Source organism: Chrysochloris asiatica, unplaced genomic scaffold (genome assembly GCF_000296735.1).
Source record: "Chrysochloris asiatica unplaced genomic scaffold, ChrAsi1.0 scaffold00102, whole genome shotgun sequence".
NCBI lineage: Eukaryota > Metazoa > Chordata > Mammalia > Afrosoricida > Chrysochloridae > Chrysochloris > Chrysochloris asiatica.
In genome coordinates, this window is record NW_006408620.1 from 1,217,059 (window position 1) to 1,235,170 (window position 18,112).

At 42.8% G+C, this 18,112-nt stretch overlaps 1 protein-coding gene across 2 annotated transcripts in view; it reads right to left on the minus strand.

The window, feature by feature from the left end:
* The window catches only part of PRKCB (protein kinase C, beta), a 448,755-nt gene that overhangs the window by 51,137 nt on the left and 379,506 nt on the right, over nucleotides 1–18,112 (minus strand). For both annotated transcript variants that reach the window (XM_006867193.1, XM_006867194.1), the window contains exons 11-15: nucleotides 17,296–17,387; nucleotides 15,329–15,391; nucleotides 7,829–7,967; nucleotides 3,494–3,574; nucleotides 3,081–3,188 (exon numbers count right to left, since the gene is read on the minus strand). In XM_006867193.1, the coding sequence (XP_006867255.1) occupies nucleotides 3,081–3,188; nucleotides 3,494–3,574; nucleotides 7,829–7,967; nucleotides 15,329–15,391; nucleotides 17,296–17,387 (483 nt within the window). The remainder of the gene's footprint in view (nucleotides 1–3,080; nucleotides 3,189–3,493; nucleotides 3,575–7,828; nucleotides 7,968–15,328; nucleotides 15,392–17,295; nucleotides 17,388–18,112) is intronic.

Below are 18,112 nucleotides of genomic sequence, written 5' to 3' on the forward strand. Positions count from 1 at the left end.
ATCATCAGCTTCACATTCAACCATTCATATAGCTTGTTTCATTACATTGAATATTATCCCCTCCATATATCATCAGTTAACAGTGTTTCTATCCTCTTTAGCTTTTTTTTTTGGATGGGGGGGCAGAAATGTTTTATGGGGAACAAATCAATTGAATTATGCTTTGAAACTTGTATAGCCTGTGATGGAAGAAGAAACTTAGCACTGGTACTATCAATAATGGCTTCCATGAATTGGCACATCCCATGTGCCCAGGCTCTGGACTAGAGATTTCTCCTTAATCTTCACACCTTGGAGGCCTCAGAAACTATTATGCCCATTTCCTTGATAAAGACACTGGGTCCAGAGACTTCAAGTCATTTGCCCAAAGTCACACAGCTAAGTAGCAGAGCTTCGGTTTGAAAAGATCTGCCTCACCCAGAGCACTGTGGTCCTGTGCTATTGGGGCTTTTAGTCTCCATTACATGTAGTCAGAGTAGGAGTGGAAATCTAAGCAGAGCCACACTAAGTGTTTTCGGACAGAACACAGGGCCTTTAATGGGAATGGACACTTGGAAAGGAGGCTGTCTAGCTCTAACTCCATTTCTATCCAGAGACCAGGATGGCGTGTGAAGAAAAGCCACCACAGGGTCACCCACACCATCCAGAGGCTCTGCTCAGTAGGGCATGCTGCTCTGATGTGCCCAAAGCAATATCGACAGCTGGGTTTAATCACTGCTCCAATCTCAGATCACCTCCCAGATGCATCCCCTGGGGCCCGCTGCTCAAGAACAAGCGTTTGACAATTGGCTTAAGAAGCAACTCTGATACTGTGCATCAGTATTGAAGACTCCACAGTGGACTCAGCCCACACAAGTCAGAAACTTTCCAGGACTCATGGGTAAGAGTCACCCTAGTTAGTCCTGAAGGTTATGGGTCCTAAATTAATAGAAATCGGCTCTACCAGGGAAATTGTTCATTAGTGCTTAATGTGAATGCAGCTGACCTGGAAAATGCTCCTCCTTCGTGACCCACTTAGCACCCAGGTTCTCCAGGGAGGGTGGAGGTGTGAGGGGGAAAACGAACAAGTACGGAGCCCCTACTATGTACCAACACCATGCAAAGAGTTTTCTTTTATGTTACCTCATTGAACACTCTCAAAAGCCCTGTTGGTAGTGGTGTTGCCATGATGGTTATGGGTTCCAACTCACAGCAACACTGTCTAGGGTTCTCGAGACAAAAATCTTTACGGGACCAGAAAGCTTCAGCTTTCTCCGGAGGAGCACCTGGTAGATTCAAATTGCTGACCTTTTGGTTAGCAGCCTAATTTGTAACCCACAGAGTTCCTTCAAAAAACTCTGTTAAAAGAGTATTACTATTCTACTGTTAGAGGTAAGCAAGCTCAGATATGCAAGGTATCTTGCTCAAGATCTTGAAGCAGAAACTGGATGCGTGGAGATTTGCAAAGGGTTCTTCAGGATCCAAAGTCCCCACTTAGGTTTTTTTTTTTGTTTTTTTTTCCTTTTGCAGGCTGAATCCCATCGTATTTTAATTTTTTTTGTCAAGTATATATGTTGTTTTTAAATGCCATTGAGTCAGTTCCAACTCTAGGGACCCTGTGTAGAGTTTTTGAGGAGTGGCTGGTGAGTTTGAACCAGAGCTCTTTATGTAACCTAGTAGTAACAGTAATTTAACAATCTAAGGGTTTTTAATTAGAGTTCCACACCCTGTTCTAAGTGCTTCACATTTTTTAACTCATTTAATTGTCAAAAATCTTATGAGATAAGAACTCTGCTAGTGTAGTGGCTACAAGTTGGGCCGCTAACCTCACGGTCAGCAGTTCGAAACTACCAGCTGTTCCATGGGAGAAAGATAAGGCTTTCTGCTCCCGTAAAGATTTACAGCCTCGGAAACCTTGTACAGGGTCACTATGAGTCGGAACCGACTCCACAGCACAGAACCAACTTACAGATGAGACTGACCACTTCCCCACAGTCATAGGGCTAAATCATACCAAGACCAGGATTTGAACCCAGTGGAACTGGGCCAGAAGGGGCTTTTTGCACACTGGTGAGGGCACACCCCACCGAAAGGGGCAGTGACTTCCGTTCCAGCTGACAGTGGCTTTGCTGGAATCATAGAATTGCGTGGTGAGATCACATTTTTCCAGAGAAGCTAGAAAGCTGCATGTGTCTGAGCAATTTGATCTTTAAGAGCTGGTGATTATTAAATAAATTAAAAGCTCAATGTATACCTCCCAATAAAACATCTATAGGGGCCTGCACTGGCATTAGTCTGTGCCTTAGTGCTCCAAATTCTCCTCAAGCACTTAGGGAAGTCCTAAGCCTTCACCCTCTTGTCCTTCCCTTTCCCACTCTCTGCTTCAAACCTCAAAGGAAAAAAAAAATCTTTCTATCAATTCACTGTAAGATATTCAGAGACTGAGATTGTCTTAGTATGTGGCTTCCCCAAGGATATTTATTTGCATCGTAATTTTTGTTGCTGCAACATACAGCTTAGGTGATTCACTAAAGCTAAGATGTCAGAAATGCAACTAGGTGTTTTGAGACTCAGAGGTGGGCCCAGTTACTATAAACCACAACTCAAAGGCAGTTAGTTGTTAACATTCCCTCGCTAAAGCCAAGGAGCCCTGGTAGTGTAGTGGATTATGAGCTGGACTGCTAACTACAAGGTCCACAGTTCAAACCTACCAGTCATTCTGGGAGATACAGATGAGGCTTGCTGCTCCTGTAAAGATTTACAGCCTCAGAAACCCTATCCAGTGTTGGTATGAGTTGGAACCAACTGAACAGCACACCACCACCACCACTGCCACCACCACCACTGCCAGCTCATGTGGCAGCTGACCAGATCAGGAAGAGCTAGGCTGAGCAGTTGTAGCTCTAGGAACTGAGAACCGCCCTACAGTGTGTTTCCAAGACTGTCGCGTATTTCTCCAGGGTGGCTGGTGGGTTTGAACTGCAAGTAGAGTGAGGGCTGGTGTTGAGTATCCATTCAGCACCCAACCAGGCAGCATCTTTGTGTAGGATACAACTACAGCTCTGGAGCTGGTGGTCCTGGCCTTCAGCGGGCATACTCACCCCTTTGCAGATGGCCACAGCTTCCTTGGACATGGACTTGGGATAAGCCACATTGTGTTCCATGATAGACTGGAAGAGTTCATCCTCATCTTCTCCTTCAAATGGTGCCTGTGAGATAGGGAGAGTGAGACGGTACCTATGAGATAGGGAGAGTGAGACAAGAAGGCCCCCAGACTCAGCCCCCCAACTGCCCCAAACCAAACCCCTCCCTGGGGCCTGCAGTGAGGTCACACTCTGGGGCTTTCCAGGAGAGAATGAGGAAAAGTGATCAAGAGGCTGGGGAAGCTATAAGCCAAGTCCTAGAAACTCAGATTTATGAGCTAATCATTTAGCACTAACTTTCTTCTCCAGAACGTATGGGAATAGGATAGGGAAAGGAGGCTTGTCTTACAAATCACTTAAGATTCAATTACCTGCCCAGCCAACATTTCATACAGCAGGACTCCAAATGCCCACCAGTCCACGGATTTCCCATAGGGCTGATAGGCGATTATCTGGAAAAACAGAAGATATTCCATCAGGGAGGCATGCGGGCTCCTGTGGCAGCTAGAGGCGGATTGCATCTTTCACTGTACAAGTGATGTGTCAATGGGGGGTGGATCTGCTGGAGAAGAGCTCTTCCCCCTCCTGCCACCTACCTAATGGGGACAATTACAGTGGCCATCACTGGCCTTGAGGCAGGCCAGTGAATGTGAATGTGGTGCCTACTATCCACCTGAGCTGCTCAGGTGTTAGGGAATGAGGGATCTGCTTTACAGAGCTACCTGCCCAACCTCTTTTCAAAGCAATTAGCATGATGCTTTTTTTCCATTGTTGTAAAAATATAGGTACCACACTTTTGACAATTCAACATTTTATGCTTGTACATTTCAACAAAATGAATTACATCAATTATGTTGTGTAACCATCACCAACATCCATTCCCGGATTTCCATCCCCATTAACAGAAACTCAATGCTAACTAAACATAGATGTTCCTCTTCCCCTCCTTCCCACCCCTGGCAACCACTGTTAAAAGTCTGCATCTCAAGATGATGTGCTATTTTATTTCTTTTTTAAAAAACATTCTAATACAGTGAGTATGGTACGTTTTTAAAAACGGATTTTATTTTTGGTGGAAATGTACGCAGCAAAGCCTGCTCCAATTCCAATTTCTAGACATAATGACCTTTGACACTCTAGTCTTCGTATTGAATCCCATTCTGTACTTGTCCTCTGTCCACCCCCGCTTGCCCTGTCACCACTAACGAAGTTTGGATTCTGTCCACTGACCTAATTCATGTAATTTCACAAAGTGAGAACAGATATTTGAAGGGTAGTTTTTGTGGTTGACTTATTTTGCCCTCCAGGTTAATCCATGTAAAGATTTTTCAAGAATTTATGTTTCAAAGATCTCTCAAGTCCTATTCCTTTGTATGTATGTAGCCTATTCCACATATCCATCCTAGATGAGTGCTAGGATTGTTCTATCTTTTTGCTATTGTGAATAGTGCACAGTAAATATAGGTGAATGTAAGTCTGTGGGGGTAATTTCTATCTCTTCCTTAGGCTATAAACCTAGGAGTGGAATTTCTGGGTCATATGGCAGCTGTACCTCTACTTTTTTAAGGATCCGCCAGACTGTTTGCCACAACAGTGTTACCATTTTTGCATTTCCACCGGCAATGGATAACGGTTCCCATTTTTCCACATCTTCTCTAACATCTGGTTGTTTTGTTTTTTAATTTAATTTTTTTATCTTAGCCATTCTGATGGGAGTGAAATGATATCATACAAAGCTTTCTATTTGCATCTCTCCGATAGGTAATGATGTTGAATGTCTTTTCATGTTGGCCATTTGAATATCCTCTTTGGTGAAGTTTCTGTTCATGTCCTTCGCCCAGTGTTTGCTTGTTAAATTGAGAAGATTGTACTTTTAAGAAAATTCATTTTTTCTTGTTATAAAAATAACACTTATTACCAAGTTACTATTTGTTTAGAAAATACAGATGAACTAGAGAATAAAATGAAAACAATTCACAATACTTTAGGGCAAGAGAAAAATTCTGATGAATAGTTGGTCCATTTCTTTCTTGGTTTTTTGTCCCCAATCTATGAGTGTATTCTAAACTATGTGTGTTTTACAGTATAAGTATAAACTATCTGCTAATATGAACCTTTAGTAAATAAAGTGTTTTCTTATTAATCTTTCTACATCCATATAATTAGTTTTACCACTGCGTAACACCCCACTGAATGGATCTATCAAAATCTGTCAATATCTACTCGCTGAGGTTTCTTCTGATGTTGCAATTATCCTTTTAATGAGTTACTTTAACATCTGTTTAGTTCTTCCCTTATGATAAATTTCTGTAAGTAAAACTGGCAGATTGAAAGGTATATACAGTTTTGAGCTTTTGCATATATATTAGCAAATTGCCAGAGGGGAGGAGTTCTGTTAAGTGCCGTCAAGTCGGTTTCAATCCATAGTGTGTTGGTAAGTAGGGACACAAAACTGGAAGGGTTACCCAATAATCTATCAAGGGTTAGTGGGTGAGGAGGTTTGAGGGGGAGACAGTCAAGGTTTTAAATCCCAACTCTCTCATTTACCAGTTTTATAACCTTGGAAAGTTATGTATTCCTTTAAGCCATATTTTCTGCCTGTATAAAATGGATTAAATATCTATCTCCTGGAGTTTTGTGAGGATGAGATATGCCGCTCACACATCATGCCCTCAAAATGCTACTTATCTCTCATTCAATCATTGAGACTTTACACAATACAGGTGGTTTTGGAAATTTGGCTGTGAAGTGAGTGTCTGTTTATCTAACTCTATTTCCCACCTTGACTCTCACGAAGATCAGAAACGCGTTCTGTAGAGAATGAACTACAAGAGACCGAAGGAAAAGCTTTCTGCGAGAACACTTCTCACTGAAAGTGTTTCCACACGTTTAAAGTACTTCATGTTTTAGTTGATCCTCATGACAACCGCCCAAGTCAATCCTTTCCCAAAGGAAAACAGAACCTGAGAGCCGAAAGGAGTTGCCAGAGGTGATGGGGTTAGCTGACTGCAGAGTTCCAGCTCGTTCCTCCCATCCCAAGAGCACAAGGAGGATGTGATTTCACAAGTAACACAGCGCAGGCCCTCTCCAATTAACCGGGAACGGTAGAAAACCACAGACACTGGGCCCTACCAGGCAGAGATTCTGATTGAATTGATCTGATTCAATTGAGGTTGGGCATCCCATATTTTAAAAGATCCCCAAGGGGACTCACACTAAAGTTCAGCTAGGGAAGAGGACCAAAGATTATTGAACTCAGGGCACATTAAGCAACTGTGTTACTGATTCTGTCTCATATCCAAATGAAGTAATTAAAATTATAACACACCTGTATATGTGCTACGTAGGGAAAACTGTATTAGGGTCCTCATAAAATGTTAATTTAAAAAATTTACAAATACTTTTGCCTTGTAAAACATTCTAAGCAGTGTAGATTATATTTCATTTCCTGTTACCATGCTTTCAGCCTCAGAAGTATTATAAAATCAGTCAATTCCCTTCCATATGCTTTTGTATGCATATATACAAACTCACAGAACATATAAGCAGCATTTTATGGACAGTTTCCCACAAATGGCACCATATGGTATTTACCACTCTGCACCTTGATTTTTTTTTTCTCTCTCAGCAATATATCCTGAGGATCTTCCCATATCTTCACGCATATCTAACTCACTCTTTTGAACCGATGCCTACTGTAAACACATCAGAGTCTATTGCCCATTGCCTTATGGGTGAGCAGCCCTTCAACTCAGTAGTACAGGTACACCTGATTTTAGAAGGCTGCACAGTACTTCCTCGTGTGGATGAGGGATATTTTAGTCAATCATCCCTTTCCTGATAAGTCACTGAGGTGGCTGTCAGTGACAATCCTCCTACCCTTGTGTGTGTGTTTATAAACTAGAGACCTAGAAGAGGAACCGTGCTGGTGAAAAGTTTAAATTGTGTGCCGAGTGATTTCATGATATAAGGACTTCCATAACCACGGTGACAATCAGTGACTTAAAGTCAAGACAAGAGAAATCCTAGGATGTCCATTTCCAAACCCACACCTTGTCTCTTTCCTAAAAAAAATTTTAAAAAAGATCCAGGAACAGACTGTAGAATTCTCTCTCTCCACCATCCCAAGCATCAATTCCGAGACACAAAGGAACACTATCATGTGGCACAACTTCCTGGGGAATCCACTCTACAGCTGACCATTTCCTCTGGGAAGGAACAAGTGATACTATAATCAAATCTTCATTACTGGGAGAAACATTCTGAATCTTTCCAAGTTCATCACAGTTACTACCTACCTATCAGCACACAGATCCGATGTTAGCCCAGGGGTTTTCTCTCTCATTCTCCCTCTGCTCCCCACTTAGCAAACATTCCAATGTCATAATTAGGAGGAGGTTTCATATGGCCACGAGCCACAGCAGCTTGATGAGAATTTTACTGGTGTGTGGTAGAGGGTTCTTTTGAGTTTTATTTAAATTTTCTTCCAAACCTTGACGTATTTTGGGCCTGAGCTTCTGTAAGTGTGCTAACTTAATTTGCATGTGTGATCTCAAAAGGGATGATTTGAGTACAGGAAAGGACCAGCTTGAAGTTTGCTTGCCAGGTACCACCCTCTACCCTTCTCTGCTTGAACACAGCCATATGGGAATAGGGAAGACATCAACGCAGTATGGGCATGTGTTAGGGGCCCCATCAGCTCTCACCTCAGGGGCGATGTAGTCTGGTGTTCCACAGAACGTCTTGGTTGTCACCCCATCCCAGATATTTTCCTTACACATGCCAAAATCAGCAATCTTGATGTGCCCTTCACAATCCAGCATCACATTGTCAAGTTTCAGGTCACTGCAGCAGACATAAGTATTAGGGATTATCTTCAATGCTAAAATGATTCAATCAAACTCAGTCAATAGCCACTCATTACATATAAAGCATTGGAGTAGGGGTTGTGCGGGAAGCACACAAACACACACAAGAAATTGTCATGGAGCTGACTCGGACTTACAGGGACCCATAGCGGATTTTCAAAAGTAAATGTCTATGAAATCGGATTAATCAGCAAGAGATTGCCAGACCTTTCTTTTGCAGTACCCTCTGTGTGAACTCAAACTGCCCATCTTTTTGATTATCAGGCATGAATTCCCGTGTGGGCAGAAAGGTGCATATATACTAGCTCTTGCTTTATAATGGTTTACAATCTGGCAGGGAGATAAAATAAGAGTCCACAAACCATCATGCATTCTTTGTTCTAGAATCAGTTATGCCAAATGTCCTGGAGGATGTGATAAAATAGTGTCTCTGAGAAGAGAGATCCTCAGAACCTTCTTGTAGCCACAATTCCAAGAATTGACCTTTGCAACTACAGGACCCTTATATTTGGTTCAGTGTTGTTCGTGCCATCAAGGAAGTTTCGACCCATAGCAACCCTGTATAGGGTTTCCGAGGAGCGGCTGGTGAGCTTGAATCGCCAACCTTGCAGTTTCAACCAACTTTGCAGTCCAGCGCATTAACCCCCAAGTGCCACATCAGGACTGTCCATTATATTTGGTGGTGATGGTGGTGTGCCGTGGAGTCGGTTCCGACTCATAGTGATCCCACATAGGGTTTCTGAAGCTGTAAATTTTTACAGGAGTAGAAAGCCTCATCTTTCTCCTGCCAAACAGCTAGTAGTTTTGAACTGCTGACTGTGAGATTAATAGCCCAATTCGTAACCACTACGCTACCAGTGGAATATATGTTTTTTCACAAAATAATTTTTTTTCTGAGTATCTCTGAGGATCATGAAGACAAAAAGTGGTTGGGGGAACCTCATTTAACTTCTAATGTTCTAAAGATCCTTATTCCAGTTCCTCAGAGCACGAACCAGGAATTTTCATGTCCTTATAATCACATAATATTTGTTGTGCATCTACTATGTGATAAGTCTATAGCTGTGAACAAGATAAGCATCTGTTCTTATTCAGCCCAAATTCTAATGTAGGGAAGAAGTCAACAAATATTCAAGTCTATAAGCATGAATGTTACAGCTTCTGGTTGTTGTTATGTGCCGTGGAGTCGGTTCCGACTCATAGCGACCCTGCACAGGGTTTCCGAGACTGCAAATCTTTATGGGAGCAGAAAGCCTCATCTTTCTCCCACGGAACAGCTGGTAGTTTCGAACTGCCTACCTTGAGGTTAGCAGCCCAATTTGTAACCACTAAGCTACCAGAGCTCCTTCTGGTAAGTGGCATGAAATAAACAAAGATGACAATGAGATGAACAGCAACTGGGGGCATTCCTGTGAGGGAAGCCTTCTCTAGGGAGGTGACAGTTGAGCTTCAGCCCCCTCCCCCACCTCCCCCCCTTCTCACACCTTAAGCGCTGCTGACCACAAAGCCTGGCTCCAGGAATTCAGGCGACAGGGCACGCCATTTGGAAGATAATGCATATCATTCAACACTAGAGTCACACCAATATGCAAGATGCTCTCACTGTGAAATGTCAACAGGGAAACTGAGGACTACAAGACTCACATGTTCCATCTCATGCTTATATGTTCATTGAGGAGAAGCATGCATAGAATACCACACTACTGAAAATGCAGATTATTATTATATTCTCTGATTCTCTACCCTCACTAGGGAAATCATGTCTCTTCCTAATCTTCATCCTTCTATTAGCAGGGGCATCTGGGTGTCATTGGAACTAGGCTCAGCCAGCGTGGTAACTCATAGAGTCACCACCCCACATGGACCTCCTCTGGTTCTAGACCAGACTACAATCCTTAGGAATGTTTATTACCAATTTTAATCATAGAAGAAATATGTGAGATAGTTGTAAATTGCTTAAATGTAGTATTTCTTAAATTATATGAATATTAACAAAATTGTTTTGTACAATCATTCTATATTAAATTACATTACTAGTAACTGAATAGAAACCTTTTAAAAATGTTTCTCCTTCTTTTCCTTTAATTACTATTTCATTTTCTACAAGTATTTGATAGAGTTCCACAAATACTAATTACCACAACATTGTAGCTAAAACACCAGAAAATTTAACAAAATCTGCAACTACATGATAACAACAAAAAACAATCATTCTTGCTTACACTGTGTGAGTTAAGAGTCGCTGTAATTCAGTAATAATGACAGCTCTAAGGGGAATGCTTTAGGAGGTTCAAAGAGCAAATCAGCAAAGATTGTCAGCCTGGTAGATATACTGATACAACCAAGTTGGGCTACCAAAAAGTGCTTTGGTTGTTATAACTAACTACAGAGATATTTTTAGAAAAAAACCCAATACATGTCCATTGAAATATTACACACTGATGTTATAAACAGTCATTAAGGTGTCACCAGGTGTGGTCCCCACTACCAACATCACTGGCATGGATACTTTGTGTTCACGATGAGAGTCCTCCCTAAGGAGTGAAGGAGGCTGGAGAACTCTGCAGTTTTCCCCACCCCACCAACACACCTCCACAGCTGGCCTTGAAACCACCCAGGCTCATTTTGTATGCCTGTTACTCTCTGTACTGGGCTGAATCCAAAAGACTTGTTGTCATCTTGGTGGTTATATGCCGTGGAGTTGGTTCTGACCCATAGCGACCCTGTACCGGGTTTCTGAGGCTGTAAATCTTTACGGGAGCAGAAAGCCTCAACTTTCTCCCGTGGAGCCGCTGGTAGTTTCAAACTAATGACCTTGAAGTTAGCAGCCCGTCTGGCAACCCAATCAGACAGGGGAGAACTGCCCCAAGCTGTAAGTCTTAGCAGAATGACACTGCCACATCTTTCTCCCATGGAGCGGCTGGTGTGTTGGAACTGCCAACCTTTCCGTTACCAGTTCAACCACTGTGCCACCAAGCCTCCTTACTGGGTGGCATAGTGTCCAAAACTCGTGTCCACCAGAAACCTCAGATGCGCCTTATTTGGAAATAGGGTCATTGCAGATGTGGTTAGTTAGGGTGAAGTCATATGACTGGTGTCCTTATAGGAGGAGGAAAAGACACCCCAAAATTCAGAAGGCTGGATCAAGATGGAAGCAGAGACTGGAGTGATGCAGATTCAAGCTAAACACTGTCAAAGAGGCTGGGAGCCACCAGAAGTTAGGAAGAGGAAAGGAAACTGACTTCCCTACATCTTTCAGAGGGAGCATGGTCCTGCCTACATGAGTGATTTTGGACCTCTAGCCTTCAGAAACAATGAAGAAGGATGAGCTGTTATAAAATCTGGCCTTGATAACAGAAATGATAGAATATTCTATCATGCAACTTCTGGTAAGATCAACAACTTTTTTATTGCAAATGCCCTTCCCCCCACCCCCAACAACATAAATGATATAATATACATGGTTTTCACCGGAAGTAATACATAGGAATCAGATCAACTAAAGATGTGGAAAGAAATAATAGAGGAGCTCAAGATCATTATTCAGGACAATGCCAGAGGCTGGCTGTAGAACAGGCCAGTAATTGCTCATATTCAAGTTCAAGTTGAAGCTGAAGAAAATGAAAACAAGTCCACAAGAGCCAAAATAAGATGTTGCATCTATTTCATCTGAATTTGAAGATTTGATGCACTGAACACCAATGACCAAAGATCAGATGACTGTGTGATACCAGTCCCAGTCACATCAGACATGAAGAAGAAACCAAAAGGCCCTTAAAAAGACAGGAAGGAAAAGACAAACCAAAATGGATGTCAGAAGAGACTCAAAGTTGCTCTTGAAAGTGAAATCGCTAAAGCAAACGGAAGAAGTGATGATGTAAAACAGTTTGAACAGAAGATTTCCAAGGGCAGTTCAAGAATTCAAAGTCAGGTGTTACACTGAAATGTGCAAAGACCTGGAGTTAGAAAACCAAAAGGAAAGAATACACTTGGCATTTCTCTACTGAAAGAACTGAATAAAAAAATCAAGCCTCAACTGGAAATACTGAAGGATTCTATGGACGAAATATTGCATGATACATCAAAATATGATGAAAGGAATGCACAGAGTTACTGTACCAAAAGAAGTGACTGACGTTCAACCATTTCAGATGGCACCATATGACCAAGAACCAATGATATTTAAGGATGAAGTTCAAGCTGCACTGAAGGCATTGGTGGAAAACCAGGGTAAATACCTACTGAAATATTATCAACAAATGGATGCAGCACTGAAGCTGCTCAGTTGTCTATGCCAAGGAATTTGGAAGACCTGACCAACCAACTGAAAGAGATGCATATTCATGTCCATTCCAAACCAAGATAATCCAACAGAATGTGGAAACTGTCAGACAGTATCATTGATAACACACACCAAGACAATTCAAATTAGTTTCAGCAGTGCATTTGACAGAGAACTGTCAGAAATTCAAGCTGGACATGGGATAAAGGCTTATCATTGCTTATACCACATGGATTCTGGCTGAATGCACAGAATACCAGAAAGATATTTATCTGTATTTCATTGATTATACAGAGTCATTCAACTGTGAGGATCATACGATATGGATAACACTGCTAAGAATGAGAATTCTAGACAGATAATTGTGCTCCAGAAGAACCTATACACAGACCAACAGGCAGTCATTATAACAAAACAAGGGAATATTGCATGGTTTCAAATCAGGAAAAGTGTGTGTCAGAGTTGGATCCTTTCATACTTACTCAGTCTGTATGCTGAGCAAAGTATCCAAAGAGCAGAATAATATGAAGAAAAGTGTAGCATCAGTAGTAAAGGAAGACTTAATAGGAACCTGCAATACGCAGATGACACAAGTCAACAGGACTTGAAGCATTTACTTACTTATGAAGATCAAAGAATACCACCACCTTCACTATAGATAACACCGCAACATAAGAAAGAATATAAAAAAAATCAATCATCACAATGGACCAATAAGCAGCATCACAAGAAATGGAGAAAAGATTGAAATCGTCAAGGATCTCATTTTACTGTGATCCATAATCAATGCTCATGGAAGCAGTAGTCAGACAATTTGATAGCAAAAGATCTCTTCAAAGTGTTTAAAAGCGAAGACGACTCTGAAGACTAAGGCATGCCTGCCCTAAGCCATGCTCTTTTTAATCACCTCATACACGTGAAAAAGCTGCACAGTGAAAAGGGAAGCTTGAAGAAGAATTGATGCCTCTGAATGATGGTGTTGGCAAATAATATTAACAATCTCATGGACTTCCAGGAGAATGAACAAATCCATACAGCCAGATGATGGTCCTTAGCAGCAAGGAGGGTGGGACTTTGCACCATATACTTTTGGTATGTTTTCCCAAGCAAGCAGACTCTGGAGAAGGACATCATGCTCGATCAAGTAGAGGGTCAGTGAGAGAGGAAGACCCTCAAGGGCATGGAATGGCACAGTGGCTGCAACAACCGCCCTAAACATAGAGGCAAATTGTGAGGATGGGGCAGGGTGAGGCAATGTTTCATTCACTTGTATGTTTCCAAAGTGACTAGACAGCACTTAACAACAGCTTCCAGAACTGGGAGATTGTTGCTGTTGTCTGAAGCCACCAGTGCCTGGTCTGTTGCTACTGCAGCCCTGGGAGATAAATGTAGTCCTGTATCCATCAGTTGCAGTAAAAACCCCCAAGGCTCCTTGGACATCCCTAGCTTTCCAGGCCCTAATTCCTATGAGAGGTACCCACCACCCCAAGAACACAACAAACCCTTAACCTGCTTGATTTTTCTTCTCCAGAACCCTTACCTCCACTTGATGTCTACCTCCTGCTTCTAGAATGTAAGCTCAACAAAGGCGCAGGGATTTTGTCTGTTTTGTTCACTGCTGTGCCCTTCACAATGTAGAACAGTGCCTAATGCATAGTGAAATGGTTCTTAGTTGTAAGTCAGCTCTGCCTCATGGTGACCTTCCGTAGAACAAAATGGTGGCCAGCCCTGTGCCATCTCCACGCTGCTTGAGTCCACTGTTGTAGCTACTGAGTTGACTCACGTCACTGAGGGCTGTCCTCATTTCCACGGGCCTTCCACTTTGCCCAACGTGATGTCACATTATGACATGATGCATGCGTGAAGCACACAGTAGACTCTGGACAGACCCTTCTCCCTGCCAAGTGGGGTTTGGGTGCTTCATGACCCGCCAGCTTCTCTCGCTTAAGAGTATAAACCTGCACCAACGATGTCATTTGTATCCACGTAGCAAAAGGACTCCTGGGGCGGCCCTGTGGGTTAATGCGCTGGACTGCAAAGTCAGTTTGAACCACAAGGTCAGTGGTTCAAGCTCACCAGCTGTTTCTCGGAAACCCTATACAGGGTCGCTATGGGTCAGAACCAAGTCGATGGTACAACATAAGGAGGACTGTAGACTCTGGCCCCTAAGACACGGGATTTCATAGCTGGTCTTGCATGAATATGACAGGATATGACTCATACAGCTATGATCATACATTTGCGCCTCCAATGATGGACCAATGCCAAGGTTCAAACTTAATCCTATCTTTCAAGGCAAGTTTCTCAGAGATCCATTTCCAAGTTGTAGTTAGGGAGCAAAAAAACAAAGACTAGAAAAGTTTCATAATAATGTAATATCACATTCTGCCAGCCAAGATTCTTTGCCAAGTATGGGGTCCATTAGCAAGAGAGAGACGCACTGGGGTCCCAGTGGTGAGCCTCTTTCTCTCAGAGTAAACAAGTTCATCACATTTGAGGGTTCCTAACCATTGTACCACTGTGGGCTAATGCACCAGACTGCAAAGCCGTTTGGACTGCAAGGTCGGCGGTTCAAGCTCACCAGCTGCTGTTTGGAAACCCTAGACAGGGTCGCTATGGGTCAGAGTCAACTCGACGGCACTTAACAACAAAAACCATTGCTGGGGAGTCCTGGTGTGGCACTGTGGGTTAATGCGCTGGACTGCAAAATCGGTTTTAACTACAAGGTTGGCAGTTCAAGCTCACCAGTCGCTCCTCAGAAACCCTATACAGGGTCGCTATGCATTGGAACCAACTCAACAACATTTAAACAACGACAACGACAACCACTGCTGGCGGCAGAGTCCACAGAGATTTTTCTACTGACATACAGAGATGCCCAAGCTTTGCCAGGGCAGTGGGCGACGCTGCCTGGCAGAACACATGCCCAAGTTAGTACTGGAGGATTCCTCCCCCACTGTGGGTTCTAATTTTAAAAGCAGTTAAAGAAAAGAGGCAGGGAAGGGAGAAACGCAGCAGAGACATGCGGAGATGACAAGTACAGCGATGTGACTTACCGGTAAATGATGCCCTTGTTCTGTAAGAAGAACAGACCAATGGCAATTTCTGCAGCGTAGAATCTGAAAAAAGTCAAGAAAAAGCACCAGAGACAATTCAAGGACACCATATGCATGACAGTCCTCAAAATTCAATATAATAAGTAGGGGTAGGACATTACATTTCCACCTTGGATCATCAGTCATGTATCTCACAGAACACTGAGAATGAATGGATTAGGGAAGTTTCGAGTGCTACAAGGCTGTCTTAAGGACAAACTGGGATGGGCAGAGGTAGGCAATTTCATAGGGGTAAAAGGGGCCATGGTATGTGACAGCCCTGATGGAAAATGATAATGTAATATATATAGGTTTGCCATCTACATAGCATTATTTTAGGCATTCTCTGGTGTAGGCTTCGTATCAATCCAATGAGGTAGGTTCAAATACTATACTCTCCTGGACCTCAAATAAGGGAACTGAAGCTTAGGCAAATAAAAGAAATTGGTCAAATTATAAAGGCAGTGAGGAGTACAGCCGTGATTGGAAACAGCATGAGTCTAAGGTATAAAGTAAGAAAAATCTTACAAGAAATAGGAAACTCAGTAGTTATATCTGTAAAATGGTCCTCACAACAGAACCACTAGGATTAAATGAGATATATGTATTGTATGTTGCAGTCTCTAGTCCTTCTTGATAACATGTCTAAAGTATGAGCAAGAGAGTGATGTCAGATTTTCTGACACTATGTCGTGTGATAATAGAATTAAGGACTATGGTCAATTAGCTGTTAAAAGTAAAAGAAGCACCAGCCAGTCCAGTAGCCCCACTGGAATTGTGCCGAGTTATCCTAATGGCTTGATCAGAAGTCCATATCGCCAAAACCTAGGGCTCAGAACCCCTCAGCAGCAGGTGGAAAAGAGAAGGCAAGGGCTGAACTGAACAGGAACCAGCAAAGCCTCTGTGAAGAAGGGCTGGATTCCTAAATAAACCCTGGCAAATTTCTGGACAAGCAGTGAAATCTTAGCAAATGCCTTAAAGCAAAAATAAAAGCCCATGACAGCTGAGCTGTTGAGTCCATTCCAACTCATAGTGACCCTACAGGACAGAGCTTAACTGCCCACTAGGGTTTGAGCCCTCAGTGTTTCAGTTAGCAGTCAAGCGCTCTAACCCTTGTGCAACCAGGGCAATCCCCCTCAGAGAACTCATTGTCGCTGATTCCTGACTTGCCATGTTCATTTTTGCCAACAGTGCTCCAGCAGAGGAATAACTGGGAGGAATAATGTGTAAGATGTATGTCCCTAAAGAGGAGATTCTGGCTGCTCTGTGGACTGAAGGGGAAAGGAGGTGAATTAGTTTCATAGATGAAACACATTTCTAAAACTTCTCCCCATTCTAGACCCACAAACCACAGCCCCAGTGCAACATGACCCTTCATCTCCCTGGAGTGAAGAGAGTGGTGTGGGAAAGAGAATGTGGAGCAAAGAGATTTGGTCAAAATTCTGGATCTGTGTCCTGGTAGCTCTGTGATCTTGAGCAAATTACCACCATTCTTGGGTGCCAGTTTCCTTATTTGTGAAGCAGAGTTGAGAACACCTACCTTCCAGGGTTGTTCTCAGGATTAAATAAGACCACATTTGTTAAGCACTTTAAGTTCTGGGGTCTAGTAAGCTGTCAATAAATATGGCAAGTATACAAACACAAACTATAATGGCATTTCCCAAGGGAGTCACAAGGGTTTCCGTAAGAGTCAGGGACACAAATTAGAGATAAGGAAGTAGCTGTGTTTTTAGAGTGTCAAGTTCTTGGCGTCAGGAAAGGAAGAATCATCCCTTATCAAGCAGAACATCCTTCTCTCCTGGCCAGACCCTTCTAACGAAGAAGCCCCAGATACTGGAAATCCCTCCCCCTCTTTGTCTAAAAACCCAAACCCACAATAACCAGCCCGTTTATCCCAGGGAAGCAGTACAGCACAGGTTCCCACGTACACAGCATGAGGCTCCTTAAACCGGCCAACTTGTTGGATGTGGTACATGAGGTCACCTCCGTTCACATACTCCATCACAAAGTACAGGCGGTCCTGGAAGAAAGCAAACAGGAAACTCAGCATCCTGCAGCATCCCCAACACCAGGCAGGAAACTCAATACACGGGATATAGGTCAGAACCACCCAAACTCCCAGAAAGGCCTGTATTTGCCAGGGCCAGTATTTCCCCAAGTGTTTATTTGTAGCCACTGGAAGTACATACATGAACTGATGTGCTGCAAGAACACACTTTAAAAATGAAGAGTAAAGATTTACAGCCTAGGAAACTGCATGCAGGGTCGCTATGAGTCGGAACCAACGCCATGGCACACTACCACCACCACCACCATCAGCTATAAGTTTATACTAGTTTGTGCTAGAAAATCTAATTATCCCATGAGTCTGTGACTTAATGGATAGTATTATTTAGAAGAAGGCTAATTTTAATAGCTGGTGTGACGATGTAGGATAAGCACTGGGCCACAAGGTCGATTTGTACCACAAGGTCAGTGGTTCAAATTCCCCAGTTGCTCCTTGGAAACCTTATACAAGGTTACTATGAGTCAGAACCAACTAAACAGCCCTTAACAATAATTTTAATAACAAGGGACAACAGTAAGTAAGATGTGATGGAGTTCCTGTGTGGTGTCATCGGTTACTATACTTGGCTCCTTACCAATAGATTGGTGGCCTGAGTCCACCCAAAGACACCTCGGGAAGAAAGTCAGCCACTGAAAACTCTATGGAGCACAGTTCTACTCTCACCTTCATGGGGCCAC